This window comes from Mustela nivalis, assembly GCF_964662115.1.
Source record: "Mustela nivalis genome assembly, chromosome: 11".
Lineage (NCBI taxonomy): Eukaryota > Metazoa > Chordata > Mammalia > Carnivora > Mustelidae > Mustela > Mustela nivalis.
This window is the reverse complement of record NC_139030.1, coordinates 56,769,145-56,795,750: the sequence shown is the minus strand read 5'-3', so window position 1 is coordinate 56,795,750 and position 26,606 is coordinate 56,769,145. Positions and strand designations below refer to the sequence as shown.

At 34.4% G+C, this 26,606-nt stretch overlaps 1 protein-coding gene across 2 annotated transcripts in view; it reads left to right on the top strand.

Moving 5' to 3' along the window:
- PSMD14 (proteasome 26S subunit, non-ATPase 14) overlaps window positions 1–26,606 on the top strand; it is a 102,292-nt gene that overhangs the window by 41,100 nt on the left and 34,586 nt on the right. For both annotated transcript variants that reach the window (XM_082691291.1, XM_082691292.1), the window contains 4 exons: window positions 17,105–17,176; window positions 17,389–17,508; window positions 20,929–20,999; window positions 21,998–22,148. In XM_082691291.1, coding sequence (XP_082547417.1) covers window positions 17,105–17,176; window positions 17,389–17,508; window positions 20,929–20,999; window positions 21,998–22,148 — 414 coding nt within the window. The remainder of the gene's footprint in view (window positions 1–17,104; window positions 17,177–17,388; window positions 17,509–20,928; window positions 21,000–21,997; window positions 22,149–26,606) is intronic.

The window sequence follows — 26,606 nt, the reverse complement described above, 5'->3', positions numbered from 1 at the left end:
GTAGGTAGATAGATAGATAGATAGATAGTAGTTATCCCATTGTTACTGGTGAAAATGGGTCTTCTCACTTAGGTATAACAAGGCAGAAAGAAAATTGAGGACTACTATGTGAACTGTTTTGTGGAATGGCTGCTTTGACCTTTTTGTGAGTTGATCTCTTGTCTAGATCTGCAGTCCTTCATGAGTTGTTTTTTTCCAGCTTTATCTTTTGCTCGAACCTTCCCATATTCTAAACTAGCCATATTATACTATTCTATAATTCCTCCAGTATCCCATGTTATTCTGCTTATTCATTCATTACATTATATAAGGTATCTCTGAAAACAAATGCTCTTTGCCCCATTGTCTAATGAATAGCACGTATTTTTTCTTTATTTTTTTAAGTTCTCTCTACACTCAGTGTGGAGCTCAAACTCACTACTCTGAGATCAAGAGTCCCGTGCTCTTCTTACTGAGCCAGCCAGGTGCCCCTGAATTGTACTATTAAACTTTCCTTCTGGACTGCTTAAATAATCTTCTTCCTCTGGAAGTCTTCTATGGTCTTTGAGTCAGGAAGGCTGGGATATGCTTCAAGAACAATCCCTAAATCTCAGTGACTTAAAACTACAAAGTTTTCTTTTTCGCTCCTGCTATATGTCTGTCATGGATCAGCTGGGTGCCATTCTGTGTGTTATCCTTACTCTGGGACTCAAGCTGACAGCATGTTATCATTGAACTCTGATTCTTAAAAAGCTGTGACTGAAAACAACAGGTCATCTCTGTATTTCATTGGCTAAAGCCAGTCATATGTTCACATCTAACTTGAAGAGGTCAATGAGGTGTACTCCTGTTACATGCTAGAGAGAAGGACCAGAAATATTTGGTGGGTAGCAGTAATTACTACACATGATGCCTTCAAACCTGATTAATCTCTTCTTCATACTTCTGCAATACTTTGTAAAACCTCTGCATTTCATTGAATTGAGATTATAATGAAACCTTATTGTAATGTTGAATGTGATCTGTTTGGTGACTGGTTCTGATCTTCCTAGCCAGCTAGCCAGGCAAATTTACCCCAATAATTTCATTGAGATCTTTGGTTTATAAATTTATATCCATGGTTCTCTACCTTGGCTGTATGTTAGAATCACTTGGAGTGTTAAAAAAAATAAAAGAGATTCCTGAGCCTTACCCTGGATCAATTTAAATCAGAATCTCTGAGAGTGAGCCCAGGCATCAGAATATTTTAAGCCCTCTAGGGGATTCTGAGGAATAAACAAGGTTAGGAATCACTGGCTTACATGTTCAGTGCCTTTTTGCTTTCGTGGAAGGCTCTTTGAAAATAGGCCTTGTTTTTATTGTATTTCCAAAACTTGTTCTCTTTCCTCTTATTTTGATACCAAACTCAAGTTACAGTTATACACTTGTTTTTATATTTACCTGCATATGATCTGTCTCCAATATTTATCTTAAGGACTAGCACCACATCTTATCCGTTCATCATATACCTAGTGCATGTCACAGTGTGTTGCACACAGAGCTTTTCCGTCTTTTTTTTTTTTCAATTTTCTCCTAACCACGCCTACATTCACCCATTATTTTTGGATTCCCTCTCCTGTGTAGGGTTCTTTCATATATTGTTCCTTGTTCTTATCTTCTTTCATTAGGTGATACAAGTAACATATTTGAAAAACACAAGATGTAAATGTAACATATTTGAAAAATACAAAGTGAGATACACCCAAACAGGCAAGGTTTTTAGTATTCTGTGTTAACACCCCTAGGGCCTGGTTTTTATGGCTGTTCAGTGGCTATAACAGCTGAACACAGTAGCATCCACTTATTCTTAAGCTCCTTTGGTTAGTGATCCAACTAATCCTAGCCTTGAACTATCTTCTTTTCCAGTGATATCCATTGCTTGGATGTCAGGTAATCAGCTATTTATAATAATATTTGTTAAAACCGTATTTTAGGGCGCCTGGGTGGCTCAGTGGGTTAAGCCACTGTCTTCGGCTCAGGTCATGATCTCAGGGTCCTGGGATCGAGTCCCGCATCGGGCTCTCTGCTCAGCAGGGAGCCTGCTTCCTTCTCTCTCTGCCTGCCTCTCCGTCTACTTGTGATTTCTCTATGTCAAATAAATAAATAAATAAATAAAATCTTTAAAACAAACAAACCGTATTTTATTCTGAGAACTGTATGTTAAAGAGAAATAGTCCTTGGCCTCAGATATAATATTTATACAAAATCTATAAGCCAAAAAGACACTGCTTATTACTAGATAACATTTGGTTTGGGGATTTTATTTTTATTTTTGTTTTTTTAATTTTAGAGATAGAGTGTGTGCAGGTGTTGTGGGGTGGAGTGATGGGGGGAGAGAGGCACAGAGAGTCTTAAGCAGGCTCCAATCCCAGGGTGAAGACTGATGCAGGGCTTGATCTTTTGATCCTAACTAAGATCATGACCTGAACCAAAATCAAGAGTCACTAAGCCACCTAGGTGCCTCTAAGATAACATTTTGTATGGAAAAACACATGTTCTCCTTTACTGTCTCATACTGTATGTATATTTTAAAGCGTCTCAGAATTCCAAACTGACTTATATTCTAAAGGGCTAAATATTTTTCATAAAGGGAAAAGTGTAGATAAGAAAAAGTATTTCTTTTAAAAATGGCCTTTTTAAAGAAGTTGTATTCTCAGAAAAACACCCATTGAAATTGAAGCAATATTAACATATATTTAATTTTAAGAATCCATGCTTTAGTAAGCTTGTTTTATTGTTTAAAAAGCTTAGAACTAAATAAATAGATAGATAGGTAGATAGGAATAGTAGTGTGCAAGATTCTTACTGTTTATGTCTCTGTACCTTTAAATGTGTCATTTGAATAAATAAGTCATTTTTTTCTCATTGGAATGTCTTTTCCCAACACTCGCCTCTCTCTTTTTTTTGTTTGGAAAGTCCTGCATAGTCTTTAATTCTTAGCCTATGGAAAGATTATTTATTTATTTATTTATTTATTTGACACAGAAAGATCACAAGTAGGCAGAGAGAGAGAGAGAGAGAGAGAGAGAGAGAGAGAGAGAAAGAGAGAGGAGGAAGCAGGCTCCCTGTCTAGCAGAGAGCCCGATACGGGACTCAATCCTAGGACCCTGAGATCATGACCGGAGTCGAAGGCAGAGGCTTACCCCACTGAGCCACCCCGGCACCCCGCCTATGGAAAGATTTTATCAAATAGATTGCTCTGACTTCTGCACTTCTTCTTCTTCTTCTTTTTTTTTTTTTAAATAAGATTTTATTTATTTATTTGACAGAGAGATATAGACAGAGAGGCAGGCAGAGAGAGAGAGGGAAGCAGGCTCCCTGCTGAGCAGAGAGCCCAATGTGGGACTCGATCCCAGGACCTTGAGATCATGACCTGAGCCGAAGGCAGCAGCTTAACCCACTGAGCCACTTCTGTACTTCTTAATGCATTGTGCCCCTTATATGTGTGTCTGTTTTTGCATTTAATCTACTATATTGTGTTTAGGGTTTTTTTCTTCTTTCTTGCTTACTTCTCGTTTATATATTGCATTTATGATTTTTTTCCCTCTGTTTGCCTTTTTGTTTTTAATTAAAAGATTTTATTTATTTATTTGACAGAGAAAGAGCATGCACAAGCAGGGGGAGTGGCAGGCAGAAGAAGAGGGAAAGGCAGCCTTCCCCAGCTGAGCAGGGAGCCCAGTGCAGGGTTCGGTCCCAGGACCCAGGACTCTGGGATTGTGACCTGAGCCAAAGGCAGACGCTTAATGTCTGGGCCACCCAGGCGCCCCTCTTGCTTACTTTCTAGTTTATAATCTTTAAGGGCAAGGGCCTCTCTGCCTTTGATTAGCTAGCAGGTGGGCTCTGTGGTTGTTGAGTGATTAGAAAAACATACATTCTGTGTATGTGTGTGTGTAACATTCCATACATGGCATTCTGTAGTATATAATGGATTATGATTGTTTTCCCAATATAACCAGTTTGTGGCTGACTTGTATTTTACATGCTTTATAATTTAAATTCATAAATAAATAATACTGTAATTGAACATTGTAAAAGAAGAAAGGGGCATCCATGACTATAAGCACTTTAAAGTCAGAGCTAGTTGTGTTTGTTGTACAGTTTTAATAGAACTTAATGGTCTGTTGAAGGACATTCAAGGTTCTGCTTGATTCTGGGAATTAATCTCCAGTTATAAAAGACACTTTTTAGCCACTCTTAAACATTTGGAGTTTGTGTGTGTGTGTGTGTGTGTGTTTTAAGATTTTATTTATTTGACAGAGAGAGAACAAGCACAAGCAAGGGGATCAGCAACCAGAGGGAGAGGGAGAAGTAGTCTTCCCGCTGAGCAGGGAGCCTGATATAGGACTCCATCCCAGAACCCTGGATCATGACCTGAGCCGGAAAGCAGATGTTTAAGTGACTGAGCCACCCAGGTGTCCCATAAACATTTGTAGTTATCTTCTGGTTTCTGAAGTTTGACTAGCTGATCTATGAATGAGTCTTCTGTATAACAAAGGAAGTCAAGCATTGTGCTTGCTCCTTCCTCATTACTGTGGAGCAGAGTGAAAGTCACTCAGAATGGGAAACAGGTCAGTAGATCCCTGTTCTGGTGAGACAGATTTCATAGATGTCTAAAGTGATTGGTACTTACAGCATGTGTCACACACACACCTTTAAGTAGGTAATAATTATTTTATTTTTTATTTTTATTTTTTTAATATCTTATTTATTTGACAGAGAGAGACCGCAAGAGGGGGAACACAAGCAGGGGGAGTGGGAGAGGAAGAAGCAGGCCTCCCACCGAGCAGGGAGCCCTGGTCGGTGGGGCTTGGTCCCAGGACCCCGGGATCCTGATCTAAGCCAAAGGCAGACGCTCAATGACTGAGCCACCCAGGTGCCCTGGTAAAAATTACTTTCAAATGAGTATCTTAAAGAGAAAGAAATGTCACATTGGGCAATGTGCATTAGGCTTCCAGATCCTATATTACTTTGATCAGTTGTCTTTATAACCAGGTGATGTCATAAATGTCATCCTTACCCTCTCCCTTACTATTATGTAGCCTCACCCCACTACCTTTTCTCCCACTGAAATTTTTATATTCTCAAAATATTAGTTCCAGGGCAGCTACTTAGGTCTGCTGTCTTGGATTAGGTCAGTAGGCCTAGGGAAAGAAAATCAGTTTTCTTAGAAGAAAGAACTGAGTTTGTCAAAGACTTGGAGGAAGAGTGGGTGAGGTACAGAAAGGAATATAGAATTGGGTGTAGTATAATTTCTGTTTTTTTGATATCCATGAACCATTATATTGCCCATTATTATCTAAGACCTTGCTGACCAGGTTCCTCATAAGCATATTTTTAGTTATAATTACTCAGGAGCCCAGCTGTATTACAACATTGGGTGATATTATGTCTATATTGTCATGTTCGTAATTTTTTATTTATTTATCACAAGGTATATACTGTTAGGAATTAACACATTTTCCCATGTTTAATTCTTACTCTGATACTATTTTCATTAAAGGAAATATTTTCAGGGTTATACAGATGAAAGATGTAGCATAGTATGTTAATTTTTTAATTGTAATATTTAGGATATTATTTATATAATTGAATTTTATTTAAAATGTCTGTAATGCTTAAAATATATAAGAATATTAGTATTTATAAATATGGCATTTTGAAAGCAGTGCATCATTATTTTGACATTTTCATTCTTATTTTTCTTTCCTTCTTTTTGTATTTTTTTTTTTTTCTTAAGAATTAATGTGCCATCTGGAAACCTCTGAGATCATGCCATAAAAGGAATTTAGGCTTTTTGGCAACCAGTCATTAGGATATGCTGTGACTATCCACCTTATCAGAATAATAAAACATAATTAGAAAGGTGTTTAACTCATATATATTTCAAAACATTTTTAAATTGAGAATTCTTATATGGACATTATGGGAATAAAAAAAATTAATGTTGCCCTATCCCAAGGTTAAGATGATTAAGTATCATAGTTGGATCCTTAAACTGAAATGTAAATCAAAACCCTATGTGACTAAATGGTTCCAAGCTATTTCTAAACACTATATCCAAGCTATTTCTAAACACTATATCCTATATCTTCTTTACAGTGTTAAAACAAGCAGATAGAACTAGTTCCTATGTTTTTCAGAAAGGAGAGTTGTAATATTACATTGCAATTAACTTGCTCTATTCTTCTCTTCTGAATAATATAGTCATTGAAACTGTCAGCCAAAGGACCTTTTTTTGGGAACATTTTTTTTTAACTCTAAAAAGTAACAAGTTTTTTAAATTAATTGAGAGAAAACAGCTGAAATCATGCATTGAAGGGGTTAAATCGACATGAAAGAATTCATTTCCACTTTAATGACCTAGCCTTGCTGGGTTAGGACGATAGGGAGCATGCTTCTGACTTGTACTCCTATTGCCAATTAACACCTCCTATAACAGGTTGCCTCAGCTAGTCATTGAAGCTCAGGCAGTAGAAATAGTTTACATGCAGCTTGTTTTTCACACTAGTTGTTTAATACTCACAAAATTAAAGTATTAAAAGGTTGTTTCTTACCTTGCTGGATAGGAGATAAACAATACCATGGTAGTTATTTGTAGTTATATGTTTGATTTTGTCTTTAGTTTTTTTTTTTTTTTTCAGGGTATTTTAATTGCAGAAACTGAAGCTGGTAGTTTCATCAAATTTTTAAAAGTTCTTACAGAATTTATCAAATTTGGGTGGTACTGGATATCGTAAATTAAAACTTTTCTGTCAACTATTCCATATATGTTTAGGTTTTATTTTGTTTTTTAAAAATGTTGTCTCCTTTATTTGTTAATAAAATTTATTTTCTCTTTGTTGAAAAATACATGTCTTTAAGACCTTTAAAAAATAATTGTGTTGCAGGACCAAATATTTCCCTTTAAACAGCCATTATAAAAATAAAACCTGTGTAATATTTTAATCATAGAACAACTTTTTAACAAATTTTGAAATGTTTTATGTTGTTTGCCAAGATAACTTTATACTTTTAGATAGTTTTATTGTGTTGCAGTTCAGTGATACTATTTATTTTACATTTCTTTTAAATGACACTTTGGTTCATGTTTAATCAGCAGGTATTTTAATAACATAATAAAATTGGCTAAATAATTGATACCAGTTCACACTAAGAGAAAGGTGGAGTAATATAACTAATAGTGTTAACAAATTTGTTAAAAGGCCTGAGTAGGTAACACTTAGAGGCGTTTTATCCTGTTATAATGGCAAATGCCTTTTTTTTTAACACTTAGTCAACAAGGGCTGCCCAAGTAAAAGTCACAGCTTTTTATGCTGGATAAGGTTTTAACCTTCTAAATGGGGGTGGGATGTGGGGAACCATGTCTCATTTAAGTTAACCACACTTAAAATTTATGGATCTGGATGTTAATTTCTGTTTTACTAAACATGGCAGATCAAAACTCATTGTACAGAGATAAGCTTAATGCCTTTATGGAGTCAGAATAGGTATTATAACACCAATTGGGTAGATTTTCATGGTTTATATAAAGGTTGGTTGCACTGCTTGTGCCTTTGGCTCACCAGTTTACCCCACAGTTCTGTTAAGTAGCTGATTTTATTGAGCTTAAAAGTGTGGATTTTTCTTTCTTTTTACAATAAACTCATTTTTGAAGGACCAGACTTAACGTAAGTGATTTTAAAGTTGACTATTGAATATTGAGAAGTTATGTAGCAGATGTGATTACTGTATTTTTATAAAGGGTTATATGCAAATATTTTAGTTACACATTTTTTACAGCAATATATAACTAAATCATTCCAATTTTTAAATTGTAACATTAATTTAAAATTTTAACAATATAAAGTTACAGAACATTTAGTTTAGTTTAGTTTTTTAAGTGAACTGCCACCAGTGTGGGGCTCAAACTTATGAAGATTGAGATCTGAAGATATCATCTGAAGATGAGATTGAAGATCAAGAGTTGCATCTGTACCAACCAAGCCAGCCAGGTGCCCCATAGATGTTTCTTATTTTACTTAACCTGTTAACAGTGATATGTGTGTTTCTGTTTTATAGTGGCATTGTGTGAAATATAGGTCAGTTTTCTTTAGTTTTTTATTTTAGCTTTTGCTTAATGCCAGATTAGTTGTACCAGTGCCTTCAGGTACAACTAATAATTTGGTTTTATTGCTTGTTTGTTTTTTTAAGATTTTATTCATTTATATGAAAGAGGGGGAGAGCAAGTGAGAGCACGAGCAGGGGGGAGAAGGAGACTTACCACTGAACAGGGAGCCCAACCACAGGGATTGATTTCTGGACTCTGGAGTCCTGACCTGAGCCAAAGACAGATGTTCAACCAGCTGAGCCACCCAGGAACCCTCTAATAGTTGTTTTTAAAGGACCTTGAAATTTAAGTTACATCTTGTTCAGTCCTTACAAAAAATGGTGATAGTAGAATCGTTGTTACAAGGTCAGTAGAGAACTTGATAGTTTACGCACTATATAAGCTGGTAACTTTAGAACTACGCTGTTTGATTAAGCGCCAGAAAGCAACTATTTTCTCCATTATTTTTTATAGTAGTAATAGCCAAGTGTAAAAATTCAAAAATATTTGGGTCCAAGTTTTCATTTGGTTTAATCATTGTGTAGTTTTTCATTTTAGTTTACCCAACATTTAGCTTAGTTTCTTAAACATAGTAAGTTCTCAAAAAGTGAAAAATGATTGAAGTAAATTCTATGCATTTATTCAGATGTTTTTCATTATATAAATGGGACATGTATAATCTGTTGATGTTTGTGATCACCACATGTCCATTTTACACCACATGTAAACATAGCCTGACAATGGCTACCTTAGGTCTAAAAAACCTTTGGATCAGTTTCTGTTTGTGAAATCACTTTGTTAAAGTGATAGGGTTGTGTATATGAGGCATGAGGGCTTGCATATATGAGGCATGAGGGCAGGGCTAGTTAAAGGGACTTGTTTATAAAAAATAAAAAATTATATTAAAAAAAAAAAAGGGACTTGGAGACTTTCAGTGGGTAAGTAATAAAAACCATCATGTCTGCTTTGCTGGAAAGTGTCTCACAGTTCTGGGATTCTCATTACTACCTCAATACCCTGACTACTCCTACTCCATACATTCCCCCTTCTTGATTTCTCTAAATACTTTGTTTTTCTTGAGTTACTTGAAATAGAGCTATATCTGTGTCTTTGCCTAGGCTATAGCCATCTAACCCCTGAAGTATCTTGAGATGTCAGCATAAGGAACTTTTCTTTTTAAAAAATTTTTATTGAAGTATAATGAACAAAGAGTGTTTATATTAGTTTCAGGTGTACAATATAATGAATCAACAGTTATTTACATTTTTCAGTGGTAACCAAAATAAGTATACTTTTCATTCCTTTTATCTATTTCACCCATCCCCTCTCTGGCAGCCACTATTTGTTTCTTCCTTTCTTTTTTTTTTTTTTTTCATTTCTTTTGTTAAATTCCACATATGACTGAAATCATATGGTATTTATCTTTCAGAGAAAGGAACATTCAACAGTATTCTTTATTGGTTGTTATTTTATTCCTTAATTTATTTGCATTATTAAAAGAAGCATCATGAACATTCTGGTTCATACAAACATCTCTGCTTATTTACTTAAATAATTTCTAGATGTACAAAAGTAGGGTCAGAAAGTTTGCAGTTGTGAGACTCTTGATACTGCTCAGTTGCTTTTCTGATAGATTAAACCTGTTCACATTCTCACTAACAGTGCTCAGAGTGTTTCTTTTATAATACCCTCTCCAAAATTAGGCATTGTAAAGCTTGTGTGATAGAAAACAACAACAACGTCTTAATGTGTTAATTGGCATTTCTTAATTAAAGAAGGTCAACTAGTGAGGTTGAACATTTTCATATTTATTTCATCATGTATTTATGTAATTACTTGCTTTATATTTTTTGCCCATGTTTCCATTACAATTTTAGTATTTTGTTAATTTATATATTGACTTTGTGTCATAAATGGGGCAAATTTTTTTCAGGTTTTTAAGAAAAATTTTTAATATTCAGAAATTAATGCCTGAGTATTTTATTCTTTTTAATGTTACTATAAATGTAATTGCTTTTGCAATTACTTTTTCTTTTTCTTTCTTTCTTTTTTTTTTTTTTTTCTCCATAAGTGGGCTCCACACCCAACGTGGGGCTTAAATTCATGACCCTGAGATCGGGAGTCCCATGTTCTATTGACTGAGCCAGCCAGATGCCCTGCTTTTGTAATTTCTTTTTCAGATTGTTCAGTTGCTCACAACAGACATGCAACTGATTTTTGTGTTGACTTTATAGCCTGCTCTTTTGCTAAGTTTGTTTATTAGTTACAGTAGTTTATGTGTAATCTTTAGAGTTTTCTACATGTAAGAGCATTTTGCCTGCAGAGACAATTTTACTCCTTCCTTTCCAGTTTGGGTGCATTCTACCCCTTTTTATTGCCTAATTGCTTTGGCTAGAACTTCCAATACTAAATTGAATAGAAGAGATGAAAGCAGACATACTTGCCTACTTCCTCATTTTAGAGGAAACGCTTTTTGTTTATAGTAAACATAGAATGTTGTGATCACTGTGGGCTTTCACATATGGCTTTTGTTTATTTTATTTATTTTTTTTTAAGACTTATTTATTTTAAGTAAGTAAGGGTAGGAAGAGAGTGTGAGCAGTATAGAGGGAGAGAGAGAATCTCAAGGAGACTCCTTGCTGAGCATGGAGCCAGACACGGGGCTTGATCTCATGACCCTGAGGTCATGACCTGAGCTGAAATCAAGAGTCAACCAACTGAGCCACCCATGGACCCCTAGATATAGCTTTTATTATGTTGAGGTAGTTTCCTTTTACCCCTAGTTTTTCCAGTGTTTTTATTATGAAAGGGTGTTGAATTTGGTTAGATGCTGCTGCTTCATCAGTTGAAATGATCATGTGGGTTTTTTTCCCCTCATTCTGTTGATGGGGTTTATTACATTGTTATCAGTTTTCATATGTTGAACCATCCTTGCATTTCTGTAATAAATTCCCCTTGGTCATGTGTAAAATAATTCTTTCCATATGCTGCTGAGTTTTGTTTTCTAGTAGTTTGTAGAGATTTTTTGCACCAGTGTTTGTAAGAAATATTGGTGTGCAGTTTTTTGCACTTTGTCTGGCCTTGGCATCAGGGTAATACTGGCCTCATAGAATGAATCAGTAAGTTTCACCAATATTTTTAGCCAAGTTTTGCTATAATTTGATTTTTTCATAAATGTAAATTATTAATCTGTCTGGCTGGTGATGTAATGTGATATGGAGAAACACATTTAGTTTTAAATGTTTTCTGTATTAAACATTTAAAAACTAGAGTATGTTCAATTTTATGGTGATAACTTTGTAATCTACTGAAAGAAAACTTTCTGGAACAATGTAATAAGTATCAAGACATAAATAACCTGAATTTATTAATATCACTGAAAAACATATAATGATCAGTTCCAAGGTCAGCTTTAGAGCCATATTTAATATTGAACTCTCCCAAATTTTTAAGACAGATAATTCAGTATATACAGTTGATCATTGAACAACACAGGTTTGAACTACCTGGGTCCATTTATACACAGATTTTTTAAAATAAATACAGTATGGTACTGTAAATGTATTTTCTCTTAATGATTTTCTTAATAACCTTTTCTTTATTATAAAACTACAGTATATAATCCATACAAAATACAGAATATCTTAATTATTTAAATTAACTTGTTATCAGTAAGGCTTCTATCCAACAGTGGGCTTTTAGTAGTAGTACTATTAAGTTTTGAGGGAGTCAAAAGTTATATGTGGGTTTTTGACTGTGTGGGTGGTTAGTGCTCCAATCCCTGTGTTGTTCAAAGGATAGCTGTATTATTACTAGAGCACAGAAAAGTATAAACTTTCACAATTATTTTTAAATCTAGCATAATGATTAAAGTCGACAAATTTAACATAAGAGAGAAAATGCCAGGTCAGTCTCACTTGTAAAAAGGGAAACAAAAACCGTTTAAAAAGAAAAAAAAGTAAATTATGTCAACAGTTTATCCCAGGTGTAGAAAGGTGATTTAATACTGGGAAATCTGTTACTATAATGTATCACTGGATGAAGGCAAGGTGGGTAAACATAGTAGCCATTATGGCTGTGTTTACAAAAAGAAAATACAGGTATGTCATTGACTGATAATTTTACCTTTTATTTTGTTTTAATTTTTATTTGTAATCAGTTTATACATGAATTTCCATTTAAATCTATTATGAGAGGCTTTTTAACGAGGCACTTTAATTCATTCATATTTTTCCATTACCAGTATATTTGATCTTACCTTATATTTGCTGTTTTTGTTCTCTTCCCGTCTTGGTTCCCTACTGGTGTGTGTTTGTTTTTTGTTTTTTTAATTATCAATGTTGTATTTGCTTTTTTTCCTCCAGTGATTTTGTAAGGCGACATTCAATTTGAATGCTTATTGTGATGATTTTTAGGTTGTTCAGAAGACTTTTTAAGGGGTGCCTGAGTGACTCAGTCCATTAAGCATCTGCCTTTGGCTCAGGTCATAATTCCAGTATCCTGGGATGGAGGCCCTCATCGAATTCCCTGCTCAGTGGGAAGCCTGCTTCTCCTCCCCACTCACCCTGCTTATGTTCCCTCTCTTGCTGTGTCTCTATAGAATAAATAATAAAACTTATATAAAAAAAAAGACTTTAAACCGTATTTCTGTAATAGTCAAAATTAGTACTTAAGAGTTCTTTTTTTATTCCCCTCCTGTATATAAAATAGAGAATTTTGTTTACTTCATTTCTTTCCCCTGCCCTGTACTGTTATTTGGACAATTATCTGTGGTTTTGAACCCTGTTTATTTGTATTATTTAGATGTATATCTGTTTTAAACTGCTTTCAATAATCTTAGCAGATGGCTTTTCCATTTTTCAGGTTTTAATTTTGATTTGTGGGGGCACAACTGGTTGATTTATTCAAGAAGTTCTTTGAAGGAGGATACATGGAATCATATTTTCTGAGTCCTTGTGTACTTAGTAACATGTTTGTAGGCCTTCAGACATTTTTTAAATTGAGGATAATATTTCTGACTCAGGGTTTCTCTCTTAAAACTTGGAAACTTTCTTTCATTGTTTTCTGCCATTTAATGTTGCAAAGAAATCCCAAGTCAACCTGAGTTGCATTTTTTTCACCAGGTTAGTTTTTCTACTTTCGTATTTTTAGGAATTTAGCTTTATCCTTGTAATCAAGATTTACCCAGAGTGCCTGGGTAAAGTATCCAAATCTTGATTTTGGCTCAAGTCATGATCTCAGGGGTGTGAGATCTAGGCTGGTGTCAGACTCCAAGCTAAGCATGGAGCCTGCTTAAGATTCTCTCTCTTTAAAAAAAAAGATTCTCTCTCTTCTGGGGTACCTGGGTGGCCCAGTGATTTAAGCCTCTGCCTTTGGCACAGGCCTGAGTCATGATCTCAGGGTTCTGAGATCGTGCTCTGCTTCCAGCTCTCTGCTCGGTGGGGAGCCTGCTTTCCTCTCTCTGCCTGCTGCTCTGCCCACTTGTGATCTCTCTCTCTCTCTGTCAAATAAATAAATAAAACTAAATTTTCCATCTTCCCCTCCCCCAATCTTAAAAAAAAATGCCCAAGAATTTTCAAGGTGTAATACTTTCTTCACTGATTATTGCCTGATGTTTAGTGATCTGAAAGTTGAAAAAAAATTGTTTTCATTCGGGAAAATTTTCTTCAGCTTTACCTTTACTTATTGATTCTATTATTTTGTCCATAGGAACAACTATTTCTTAGCTTATAGCTCCTTTGTCCTCTAGTATCTTTGTATTTTTAGTAATTTTTATCTCTTCACTGTACATTCTGAGACATCATCTTTGTGTTCTGTATCAGTGACTGTCATAATGTTATTTTTACTCTTGTTTCCTCCAATGTGATTTTAGTTCTTAATTATTTTTCATCTTTTCATCTTGGTTTGTCCTTGAACTATTTCAACATTAGGAAAGTTTATATTGTACTGATGCCAAATATTTCTGAAATTTTATGAATCCTATTTTCAGATTTCTTTCTTCCCTTTGAATCATCAGGATGCTATTGCTCAGGAGCATTTGCCAAAGGACAATGTAGGTACATTGTCCATAGCCCAAAACATTTTTCCTAACTTTGGTTAGGTTAACTGTAGTTACCAGGGTCTTTAATGGAATTTTCTTCTTCTTTGCCTGGTTATATGATATTCTGGACAGGTAAGCATTTGAAAACTGATAGTCTCAAATATGCACAACTATCAGAGGTCCTTAACATCTGTCCTGTAGACAGTATTTTACACAGGTTACTCTTTTTGTTTTTATTTCTTTAAAGAATGCAGTTCAGGGGCACCTGGCTGGCTCTGTCAGACGAGCATGTGATTCTTGGTCTCTTGATCTTAGGGTTGTGAGTTTGAACCCCATATTGGGTGTAGAGATTACTTAAAAAGAAAGAAAGAAAGTGTTCTTCACCGCTACAAACTCTTCTCTACATCTTGCCAAGTTTTTTTCTGAGAAATTTAGTCTCTGACTAGATAAAGAAACAAAATAGTAATGGAGTGAGAGGAGCAACAGGAAATATCACTGGCTGTTTTCTCAAAAAACAGCACCCATCCAGTAGAGAATAGCTGCATGGTTTTCTCTTAGTATGATTCTAAACCAGAAGAAAACAGTGAAAGAGGAGATAATGATCTTTTATATCCACTTACATATGGCTTGTTCTCTCATAGAGTAACTGATGGGTATTTTTCATTTCTGTTTCATTGGCTAGTAGTACTTCAATTTATTCATTTCTTTTTTATTTATTTATTTTTTTGGGGGGGCAATACTTACTAAGTTCTTGCTGTGTGCCAAGCACTTTGCTAGGTACTGGTTATATGTTGAACAAAACAGACTTGTTCTTCTTTAATTGGTGGCAGGGGTATTTTCTGGATTTTGACAGTAATACATTTTTGCTGATGGTTTGATGTTTTAGTTCCCTGTTGCTTTTTTTAGTATTTTCTGGCAAGTTAAGAAGGGCAGTATTAAAAATGAAAGAAAGAGGGCGCCTGGGTGGCTCAGTGGGTTGAGCCGCTGCCTTCGGCTCAGGTCATGATCCCAGGGTCCTGGGATCGAGTCCTGTATTGGGCTCTCTGCTCAGCGGGGAGCCTGCTTCCCTCTCTTTCTCTCTGCCTGCCTCTCTGCCTACTTGTGATCTGTCAAATAAACAAATAAAATCTTTAAAAAAAATGAAAGAAAGAAAGACTTTATTAATAACTAGTCTAGATGCCAGTTTAAATTCTTTCTCCATATGAAATTTTTAAGTTGCTCTGGATTCAGGAAATAACCTCTGTGAATAAATACAGTGTTCATTATCCTGATTTAAAGTAGTACTTCCCCAAAACCTCTTATCACAGCTAACTTACTACTGTCCTCACCTTTTTCTTAAACTTTACTTTCTTAGTTAGATGGATAAAATTATCATACCAACAAAATTATCATGTTTTAGGGTTCCCTGGGTGGCTCAGTTGGTTGAGTAGCGATGCTGATGCTGACAATTGACTTTGGCCCAGGTCATGTTCTCAGGGTCCTGTGATCAAACCCCCTGTGGGACTCTGTGCTCAGTGGGGAGTCTGCTTGAGGATTCTTTCCCTCTTCTATCCTCCCACCCCAGCTTGCTCGTGCATGAGCTCCCTCCACTCTCTCTCTCTCACTCAAATAAATAAAACTTTGAGATTCATCTCTATTTAAAGATAAGCAATAAAGCTGCATTAGGCAGTAATAAATGAAGAATTACTTTTGGTTTTTAAATTTATTATCTGACATTTATTATTAAAAAGAAAATTAGACATTTGATTTTTCTTAACCCTTTGTACATAAGGAAACAAATAATTTCTGTAAGAAAAAAAAAGAAATAATTTTGTATTCTTGTGTTTAGAGAGAACTTATTGTGGAACTTTTTATATTTAATGCTTCCAGCAAATATTATGAATTTTTAAACAAAAAATTTTAAAAATTTTAAAAATCACAGAATTTAGCATATAAATAGGAAGAAACACAAAATACATATAGACTTACACATCTGAAATGTAGTAAATAAAGTGATTGATTAATTTTAGTAAGTAAACCTTTAAAAACAAGATAGAATGTTGATTTATACTTGGGATAACTAACATTTGCTTTGTAATTTATAATAGAGTTATTGTCAAGAAAAGGGAACTTTGAGGAAAACAGAACCTGGCAATTATAGGACACATCTTATTTTAATTTCCCAACTGTCAAGTATGGAAAAACAAGAAAGCTTTCTGTGTACGGAATTACATGTATAAGACTGTAGTCATCTTGAGGGTAAGGTCCCTATGTAAAATACCTTGTGCCTCTGAACGTTACAGTCAAAAGAGGCTTGTGCTTTTGATGAGGGAAAATATAATGTCTCCCTTAACCTTTCTAAGATAGATAGTAACATTTGTTTTAAAGGCGGTAGTCAGAATTTAAAAGTATTTTCATGTTGGCTACACCAGTCAGCAGCCAGTTTGTTCACCCCTGGTGCACCTGTGTTAAATTTGTTGTATTGCTGGCGGGGAGGGCGGGGGAAGCAAATTTATAGGCAAAGTGCATAGTATGTTGTTCACAGCTCTTTCACCTAGGGATTAAAAATCGTTTGCTCCCTCCCCCCAACTATATCTACGCATCTGCCTAGATCCCATAGCCCTAAAGTGCGTGCTGTCTGTAGCTGAAAATCAGTCTCAGATTGAGAAGAAGAAACGTGTCTAATTGGTGCTTTGTAGTTATTTTGTAGCAGAGGTAGATTAGCATTGCTGAAAGATTAAGCTTTATGTCCATTGGACACTTGCCTGAGCACTAAGTTTGATTTGTTTTCCACAGGTTTGATGCTTATAAAGTTGTTTTATTTGTGTTGTACCTGAATAAAAGGATATTTAAGAATAAAAGGATACTTGATGGGTTTTCCCAAAACTCTTAAATTAAAACAGTCAAGTTTATATAACATATAACTTGAATTTTAAATTCATAAATTGTGTGTTTATAATAATTGATATGCTTTTTTCTAGGGGCCACCTACAGATGCTCCTGCAGTGGACACGGCAGAACAAGTCTATATTTCTTCCCTCGCACTGTTAAAAGTAAGTATTGAATAGAGATACTTGCTTTACAGAACTCTGTTGCTTTCACTTTTACTTGGGAATATTTATTATGTTAACCCTCAAACTTAAGTCATTGCTCTAGGTGCATTTGTAAAATAGGAGTGTTTTATTTCCACTGAAACAAACTTAGGTTATTTAAAAAAAAAAAAGTACCAAGGATCTTAAAGCTTAACCTATCTTGCTCTTTACAGATGTTAAAGCATGGTCGGGCTGGAGTTCCCATGGAAGTTATGGGTCTGATGCTTGGAGAATTTGTTGATGATTACACCGTCAGAGTGATTGATGTGTTTGCTATGCCACAGTCAGGAACAGTGAGTACTTTTTATGGTTGCCTGCTGTAAGTAAATGTGTTTCATTTCTCTTTCCTTTTCCTATGCAAAATAATTTTGATCACATTATATTTTATTTTCCTGATAGGAAGAATCCATCATAAGATTAATGATAGAAATTTATACCCTGTATGAAATTAAATCATTCATCTTTTAAATGCATCATGAGTTCCCTTTAGATCCACAAACTGAGTGATGCTACCATTAAATCCCTTAACTCATAACTTTCAGCTTTAACTAGTATAGAATACCAGACTTAAAAGTTCGTTACCCTAAACTAGTAGGGTATTAATTTGAACACTCCATTCAGAAGATTTTAAAGACCCTCTTAATTAGACTTTTAATTCACATATGTTATCTAGTCCTCATGTTTTATTCCTTTTGATTTGAAATATGATCCCCCAATTTTTGTTGGTGATAAATGACTTTAAGCTTTTCATATTCAAATGTTAAGTTTAAAGAAACCAAAAACTTGTGGTAAATTTTAGTTCTTTAGCCCAGGCTGGTAATTTCTTCATAGAGGAAGTATACTACATACAAATTTTGGAAGTCATCAACTTTACCTGTGTAGAATGCATTATTCTTTCTGGAGGGTTTTTGTTTTGTTTTGCTGTTTTGTTCAGTGCATTGGACTTGTGTAAAAAAGTGTGCATTTAGAGCTAAAGAAAATGGCCAAAAAACTTGTCTGCTTTTCTTACAAAAAGCTACACACATATCCTTCTCATCTTTTTACCTAGAAAAAATATGTGTACTGTTCTGATGGTTGTTTTTTCTGTAACATGCAACATTTCTCTTACTGAGCTTTAGAAAATAACTGGATTAAGGAAATTGTCGTAAAGCTATTTGCTTGTTTGCTTTGTTTGAGGCTCTTAACGGTATACCTCAATAAAATAGATAATAGAGTAAAACAAGTTATATATATATATATGTATATGTATATTTTGAAAGATTTTATTTATGTATTTATTTGACAGAGAGACACAGCGAGAGAGGAGACATAAGCAAGGGGAGTGGAAGAGGGAGAAGCAGGCTTCCTGCCTAGCAGGGGAGCCAGACATGGGGTTTGATCCCAGGACCCTGGGATCATGACCTGAGCTGAAGACAGATGCTTAATGACTGAGCCACACAGGCAACCCTATGTTTTTATTATTTATTTATATACAGAGAGAGTACATGCTAAGAGGTGCAATGTAGAGGGGGAGGGAAAAAATCCTAAGCAGACTCCATGCTTGGCAGAGCCTTATGTGGGGCTCGATCTCATGACCCTGAGACAGTGACCTGAGCTGAGATCAAGAGTCAGCCACTTAACCGACTCAGCCACCTAGGTGCCCAGGCATTTTAAGTTTTTATTTATTGTTGTTTATTTGAGAGAGAGAGCGAGAGCACGAATGCATGTGAGTTAGGGGAAGGGTAGAAGGAAGGGGGGAGAGGGAATTTCAAGCAGACTTCCCATTGAGTGTGGAGCCCAGTGTGGGGCTTGATCCCAGGACCCATGGGAATATGACTTGAGCCTAAATCATGAGTCGGATGCTTAACTCACTGAGCTACCCAAGTGCCCCATTTTTTAAAGGTTTATTTATTTATTATTATTTATTTCATAGAGAGAAAGAGAGGACCCAGCATTTTAAATAGAGTAGTTACTACAGATTACAGTGTATTTCTAAATAATGCAAAATATAGACAAATATGCAAATTTTTCTCCAAATGGACTAGTTTGTTGAGGTAAACTAATTTAGATCTGCTGATTTTGTTCACCTGGCTATCCATTGTATTTATTTTGTACATTTGGTTGTAGGGAAGTATTCTGTGTATTAACTAAAGATTTAGATTTATTTAAAGTAAGGCTATTTTTATATCTTAGGCTATTTTTACCTATATTTATCTTTTATCTTTCATATCAGAATATGAAAAACATAATAAAGTTAACTAGTATTTCTGTTACCTTTGGTCCTTATCAATTACAATAAGGAGTTTTTAAACTTTGTTAACATTATATCCTTATAAATACTTGTTTGACAGTATGAAGTAGAAGATTTTGATCTTTGTGTTCATTCTGTGTAGTAGAGAAGAAGAGTTTCTTCTGGCCTGAATCAGCTTTCTATAAAGATGTGTGTTTCTGTCTCATTCTTGTGGGATTTTTTTTTTTAAACACCCTTTAAAAATGTAAAAAACCTATAGGCAACAGATTGTATACCCCTGTTCTTGAGGATGCTTTCTCAGTTGGAATTCAGTTATTGTTTGTTTTGGTGGGAAGGAAGTGCTTATGTTAACTGGTTTATTGGGCTAGATTAGAATTAAATCCCTGATATTAGAAGAAAGCCTTTTAGAGCTAATATGGCAGTGATTTATCATTGGAGAGATGACATTAATGCCTTTAATTCTTCCATGTTCTAGGGTTTTTTGGTTGAACTAGCAAGGTAATGCAGTATTTTTAAAAGAGTTGGTTATATATTGTCTCTAATGGGGAATGGGGAGGTGGGAGTGGAGAGAGAGAAAAAAAAATTTTTTTTTTCAAGATTTTAATTTATTTATTTGAGAAAGAGGGAGAGAGGGAAGCAGACTCTTCGCTGATCCAGGAGCCCATTGTGGGGCTTGATCCTGGGACTCTTGGATTATGACCTGAGCCGAAGTAAAAAGCTTAACCAACGGAGCCACCCAGATGCCTGGGAGAGAGAGCATCTTAAGCAGGCTCCACACCCAGTGTGAGCCAATGTGGGGCTCAATCTTACTACCTGAGATCATGACCTGAGCCAAAATTGAGAATAGTTCTAACTGAGGCACTAAACTTCCTCCCCTCCCAACCCACCCACCAATAAAACAAACAAAAGTTACTCTGGGAAATTCAGAAATTATTTTCCTTCTTTGAAGTATTTCTGTTACTGAGGAAAAAGAAGACTTCAGGTTGTTGATTATTGTAGTAGCTGAATAGTTAACAAAACTTTGGATAGGATGGAAGGGACATAGTGCTTGTCAGGTATCAGAGAAGGCATTTGAAAGTATGCTTGCCAAGGTAGATCTAACCAAAAATAGTTGGTTCAGTTATTTGGTATTTCTGGTAGTAGTAGATGTGTATGTGTGCTCACACGCATGTGCACATATGAGTAGCCATGGCCGGCCGTAAGTTCTTAAAGGATCCCAAAAACTGTCTTAACTCATTAGCTAACAGCAGTTAGCTAATTTTAAACTTTGGTGGTTTTAGAAGTTTCATTAAAGTGTGGTTTATAATTGATGGAAACGGGAATCAATTATCAATATCTAAACCTAAAAAATTACTTTGGTATCCCAAAATAATATGTGTAGGGGATTTGGAGGTAGCTCTTTGTTCATGTAGAGTGAATAAATGTTTGTGGGTCTTTTTTCAGAGTTCTGAAAGCCAATTATGTTTCTTTCTGTCTAAACCAGGGTGTCAGTGTGGAGGCAGTTGATCCAGTGTTCCAAGCCAAAATGTTAGATATGTTGAAGCAGACAGGAAGGTAAGTATTTTAACTGATTATATAAAGGAATAATGGGAAGTATTTTTAGACATGTAGTTCAAAATCTTGGTGTTTATGAATATCATACCTAGGAAAAAAAGTCATGTAGTTAATGTAAAAAGTATTACTTGCAGTGCTATGTGTCACCTACCCAGCTAGTATCTCTTTCTTCTAAAATCAAAGAAATTTGCCAATGAGAAAACTGCCTCATGTTAAAATTCTCAACCATCATATACTAAGCTTGGCCTGTAGCTTCCCTGTTTAGCATATGGAGTTACTGTCTAGTCACGTACAATTGAAAGAGCTTGTATGTTCCGCGTATTGGAACTGAATAAGATTCTGAATATTTAATTACATTAAGCCTATGATATTTAAATTTTAAATTTTAAAGATTTTTAAAGTAGAATTCAAATATTCTTCAAGTTTTCCCCCCCAGATTAAATCTCAATAGTTGTCATTCTCTTGCTCAAATTCTTCTACTGTGGAAGAAACTTCAAAATTAATGTTAGCAAAAGGCTCAGCAGCTGAGCAGAACAGTGCAAATTGGTTTTTGACTGAGTTCCTAGTTCTACTGCTGGTTTAATTGATATTTAATCCTTTCACAACAGTGGATCCTGGTGTCCATTGTTAAAATTGTACTCTGCATGGAAAATCCAACTCCCAGACCTAAGGAGTTAAAGAGTAGATATTTACTTGAATGCTGAAAGGGTAAAACTGGCTCAGAGAAAGTGTGGTAACAAGGTGAAAAACTGAAAGCCTTATCTACCACTGCTAATGTGCGTCTCTTAATGATAGCACTCCTTTGTCATGCTTACTCATTTCCATGTTTTCTGGATAATATGGTGTATGATTTCAGTGTTTCTAATGGTGCTTTTTTCACACCTGTGTGTTTTTCATCTCTTCCTAATTTATACCCTGTTAGTGTGTTGTTTCTTTTCCTATCATAAATGTGTATTACTTGTTCTGTTCTGAACCGCCGAATGCCCTCTTTGTTTCAGGCCTGAGATGGTTGTTGGTTGGTATCACAGTCACCCTGGCTTTGGTTGTTGGCTTTCTGGTGTGGATATCAACACTCAGCAGAGCTTTGAAGCCTTGTCGGAGAGAGCTGTGGCAGTGGTTGTGGATCCCATTCAGAGTGTAAAAGGAAAGGTAGAGTAGATTCTGTCTTTATTAGCATCTGCTGCCACATTCTGTTTACAAATACATTAAATTAAAATTTCTTTTGTTTAAAGCAGGATTCTTACACACAAAAAACCCCTGTCTGGGTACTTTAAAAAACAAACAAAAAACCTGTACAAGTTGAAAAATGTGTCATCTTAATATTATTAGCAATATAACTACTTAGAGATTTGTTTCTACTTTAATCAGGTATTGTCTAATCATAAATGTTTATTTTTAAATTTGTATTTCATAGGTTTAGGAATGTTCAACCTTACTAAAAGCCTACTGTACACATTATATTAGTATTTTAATAAACATTGTTCTACCTTCCTTTATTTTAGAATGGTGAATTTGGGATTGGCACATTTTATGTATCTAGTTAAGGACACTCTGTTTTGCAGACTTTGTGCAGGACATATTCTGGAATTGGATGTTGCGAATATTTTAGACAATGAAAACTTGACCTAAACACTTAGTATCAGCCATTCGCATTTTTGGAGTGAGGACACAGATGAATGATTAAATATGCTAAATGATTATGAAAAGAGATTAACTTGCAAAGCATATTGGGTTATAGTTGTTCTTTGTTGAAATCTTTTGTTCTTGTTTAGTTCTTTTTTTTTTTTCTCCCTTCGTTCGTTCTCTCTCTTTCTTTCTTTTTTTTATTTCTTTCTTTCTAGCCCCATATGCCATTTTCCTATTTCCTGCCTCATGACAGCAGGGAGCAGCTCTATTATCACCTTCACAGAGCTGTCTGCAAATGTGAGAGGCAATTCGATTTTGCTCAACCACAGGGAGAGTGGATTAGAAAAACTACAGAACATAGAGAAATTGGCTAGGTGGTTACTGCTTTAAAATACTGCTGAGGTGTCTTGTTTGAGCATGTACTTCCATTGTAGTGTAGAATAATTGTTAAAAAAAAAAATCACAATACATTTATGGAATCCTTTTTATGCAGCTTTTACAAATAATTTTTAGAGCACTTAAAAATAAATATTAGCTTGCTATCTAACAGACCTGGAGTTTGCTAGTATTGCGGATTACATTTACATCTGCTCACCAGCTCAAACAAACTAAATATGGCTGTTAAACATGGAGTTTTTATCTGTCATGATTTGAAGTTGAACACTTTCTGACATCATATTATTATGATGAATAAAAATTGAGGTCTTCTCTAAATCATGATCCTATTACATGTGATTTAGCTTTTCAGAGGTGGAATCTAGCCACAAAAACAATAATAGAAACCGATACACTAGACTATTCAAAGTGGATTACTTCTGATGTTTGTGTATACCTATATTTCAATTTACTTTTTTTAACTAAGTATATTAGTACTTAACTGTACAGATAAAAAGAGTGGAAAATCCTTGACTTTTATTAGTTTTATGAATTATAGTACAGTATAATACTTCTTAAATCTAATTCCTGATAATTAAGATACCTTTTTAATAACTCAAATTAACTCATTTAAGTAATAATTAACATTTTAGAAATATAACAGTTATCTGATTTTAAGTCTCTCTACCACAATAGTTACAAAAAATAATTGAAGCTTAATGTTAAATGTAATTAGAATTCTATTTTGCAGTATCAGTGTATCTGACTTTTTATACTTGACTTGTGATGGTGGCCACTTTGAATAGGAAAATATAAACTTAAATACAACGAAAGAAGACATTCTCAAAACAAAATAAATATGTATTTTTAGCCATCTTCTTTATAGCATCTTAAAGGACAGTTTTATATTATATAACTAGAATTTGCTTTATTTCTAATTAAACATAATTCATGTTAAAAGAATGAATTTTAAAAATACACTTGTGTGACATGACTTGTCATCTGGTAAAATGTAGTTATTTTTTCAAAATAACCTATCTAAAATTACTTGATAAAATCATAGGTATCACTGTCTAGATTTATAGTCATGAAAAAATAGTTCTGAAATATTTAGTATACATACCTATCACTGATGATACACATCACTTCTTGTACCTAGCGTGTAGATTCACACAATTTCATGACCTGAATTAAGGATTCAATTCTTTCTCAGTAATGTAACTTCATCTATAGGATGTCTGAGTTTGGTTATAATTTATGGTTCTTTTAGTGTCAGGACCTCCCAGAACTATGAGCCAAATGAAATGCTAGTAAACCCATGGCCAAAGTTTTCTAGTTAAAATATTAAACACAAGAATATAAGCTTATGAAAATGAGGAATAGCGTGGGATTCTCCCTCTCCCTCTCCCTTCTCTGCATGTGATTTATCAAAGCTGTCAAAATATTTAGTAAGACAATGATTAGATCAGGAGTTAAAATGACAATCTATATGTAAATTATTGAAGTTGAGACTGTTCACTTAATACCTCTTTACTGTAAATTTTATATTTTCATTTTTATAAATCCCTATATTAGCTATTTTTGAGTGATTAGGTAAGCACTGAATCTTTGTTATCTCATTAATTCATGATGTTTGATTTCCTTTTATAGCGAATTGATTGTATTTTTATGGAATTATTGCTGTGTGCCAGGTATTGTGTGATAAATATTTCAAGTTGTCTCATGTATTCTTTAGAAATTCCGGAGATCCCATTATTACTCCATTTTGTCAGTGAAAAGGTTAAAAAAATTAGGGTCAAAGAGATTATTTTGCCCAAAATTATAGCATTATTAAGCAGCAAAACAAGGATATAAATCAGGTCTATAAAATTTCAGAGCTCAAGCTGTTCTGCTGACTCTTTAATAGTAGACAGTTAGGAACTATGTAACTAGAGGAACTCAGGATTGGCAAATGAGTATTAGAGGTCATTGTAAGACTTTTTCTTACCTTATATGGATAGATATCACTCCCTTCAGTGTAAGTCACGATAAGGGGCTATGTATTTTATTTAAGTTCTCAATAGTACACTGTACTATTTATAGTAGTTACTACATATTAAATGATTTTCCTCAGACAGTATTTGTTGATTTTTATTTTAAAAAGCAGTTTAGACAGACTCATTCCTCTCAGTTTTTGCAACATCCCTAGGACCAAAATTGAGACCTACATAAATAATTAAATATACTATATAATAAAGAATCCATAGCCCTCTGTATATTATGTAATCCTGTAAATGTTTAAAAATGTTAAAGGTGGAAAATAATAACATGTATAATTTAAATGGAGAGTAGGTATATAGAAGTTAGTGATGTGCTTAACTCTAAACTTTAGTGAATAGTTTTTAAAATTCTGTTTTAGTTTATTTGTAAAATGTATATATTCAGATATTTTAAGCTTCAGTTCTCAAGTAGTAAAGTAGCAGCCTCTTACTAAAAAGTTTTGTTATCTTATATATTCAGCCCACAACTAGACTTGATCCAGCAGCAGATTTAGAAGTTAACTTAGCTTATATATCATTATACTTCCTTAGGACAAAAAGAATGATGACTTTGTGCAAAGTTATAAAACTACCATGCAACTATTACTACTTTTGAAAACCTGTTTTCTTATCATAATTTCTGTCAGTAAAATGTTTATATGTTATCTGCTAACTGATAACAATCTTTGTTCTCTATTTTGAAAACATTAAAAGAAAATAAACCACTAATAACCCTTTAGTCCATATAAATCTTCACACTGGCTGAATTTTCTTGAGAAGTTTTTATTCAGTCTGATCAGAAATAACTTAGCTGCAGGTATTTCTTAAGTACATATAATGTGCCTGTGTGCCAATGATTCTGGTATATAAAGTAGATGAAAACAACAGTCTTGGTCATTTTGAGAAGATAAGTCATATACATTTAGTGTATGGCAGATAACATACATCTAGTGAGCCAGATAACATTCTGCCAATTATGTGCTGATAATCCTACATTGCATACTGATAGAATACAAATTACACTGATACTGCTTTGTTTCTGTAACTAAGTATTAAATTGGTTGCTAGAGAGAGAACTAATGCAACAAATACTTATTCAGAACCTTGTATGTGCCAATATACAATAAAGTAGTACTTGTTTAGCAATCATAGTAAATGCAAATTAGAAGAAGAGAAAAATTGGTATGACTGCACGAAGTGAGTGACGCTTGAACTGAGCTTTGATAGGTGGGCAGGACATCACTCCCACAAGAGACATTTGTCTTTCTGGAGAAGAATGTAGAAATAATTCTGTTCCAGGTGGTATCCTTATTTACCTCTTTGTTCATGCTTTTCTCACAGATATATTAGAATGTAAAATGAATAGTTTTTGGTGATGTTATTGTTGTCTTTATTCAATATTTCATTTTTTAAAAAGGGGGCTTTGAAAAGTAAATGCAAATGTAGGAGGAAAGAATTAGAGAATGAATATTATGAGCATTTACCTATTATTTTTCAGAGATTTATAAGGTTTTCTTTTTCAGCGTAGGGGGGCGGGGCAAGTATTTTACTTATCCAAAAGTTTGGTATTAGAAGTGGAGATTTTAAA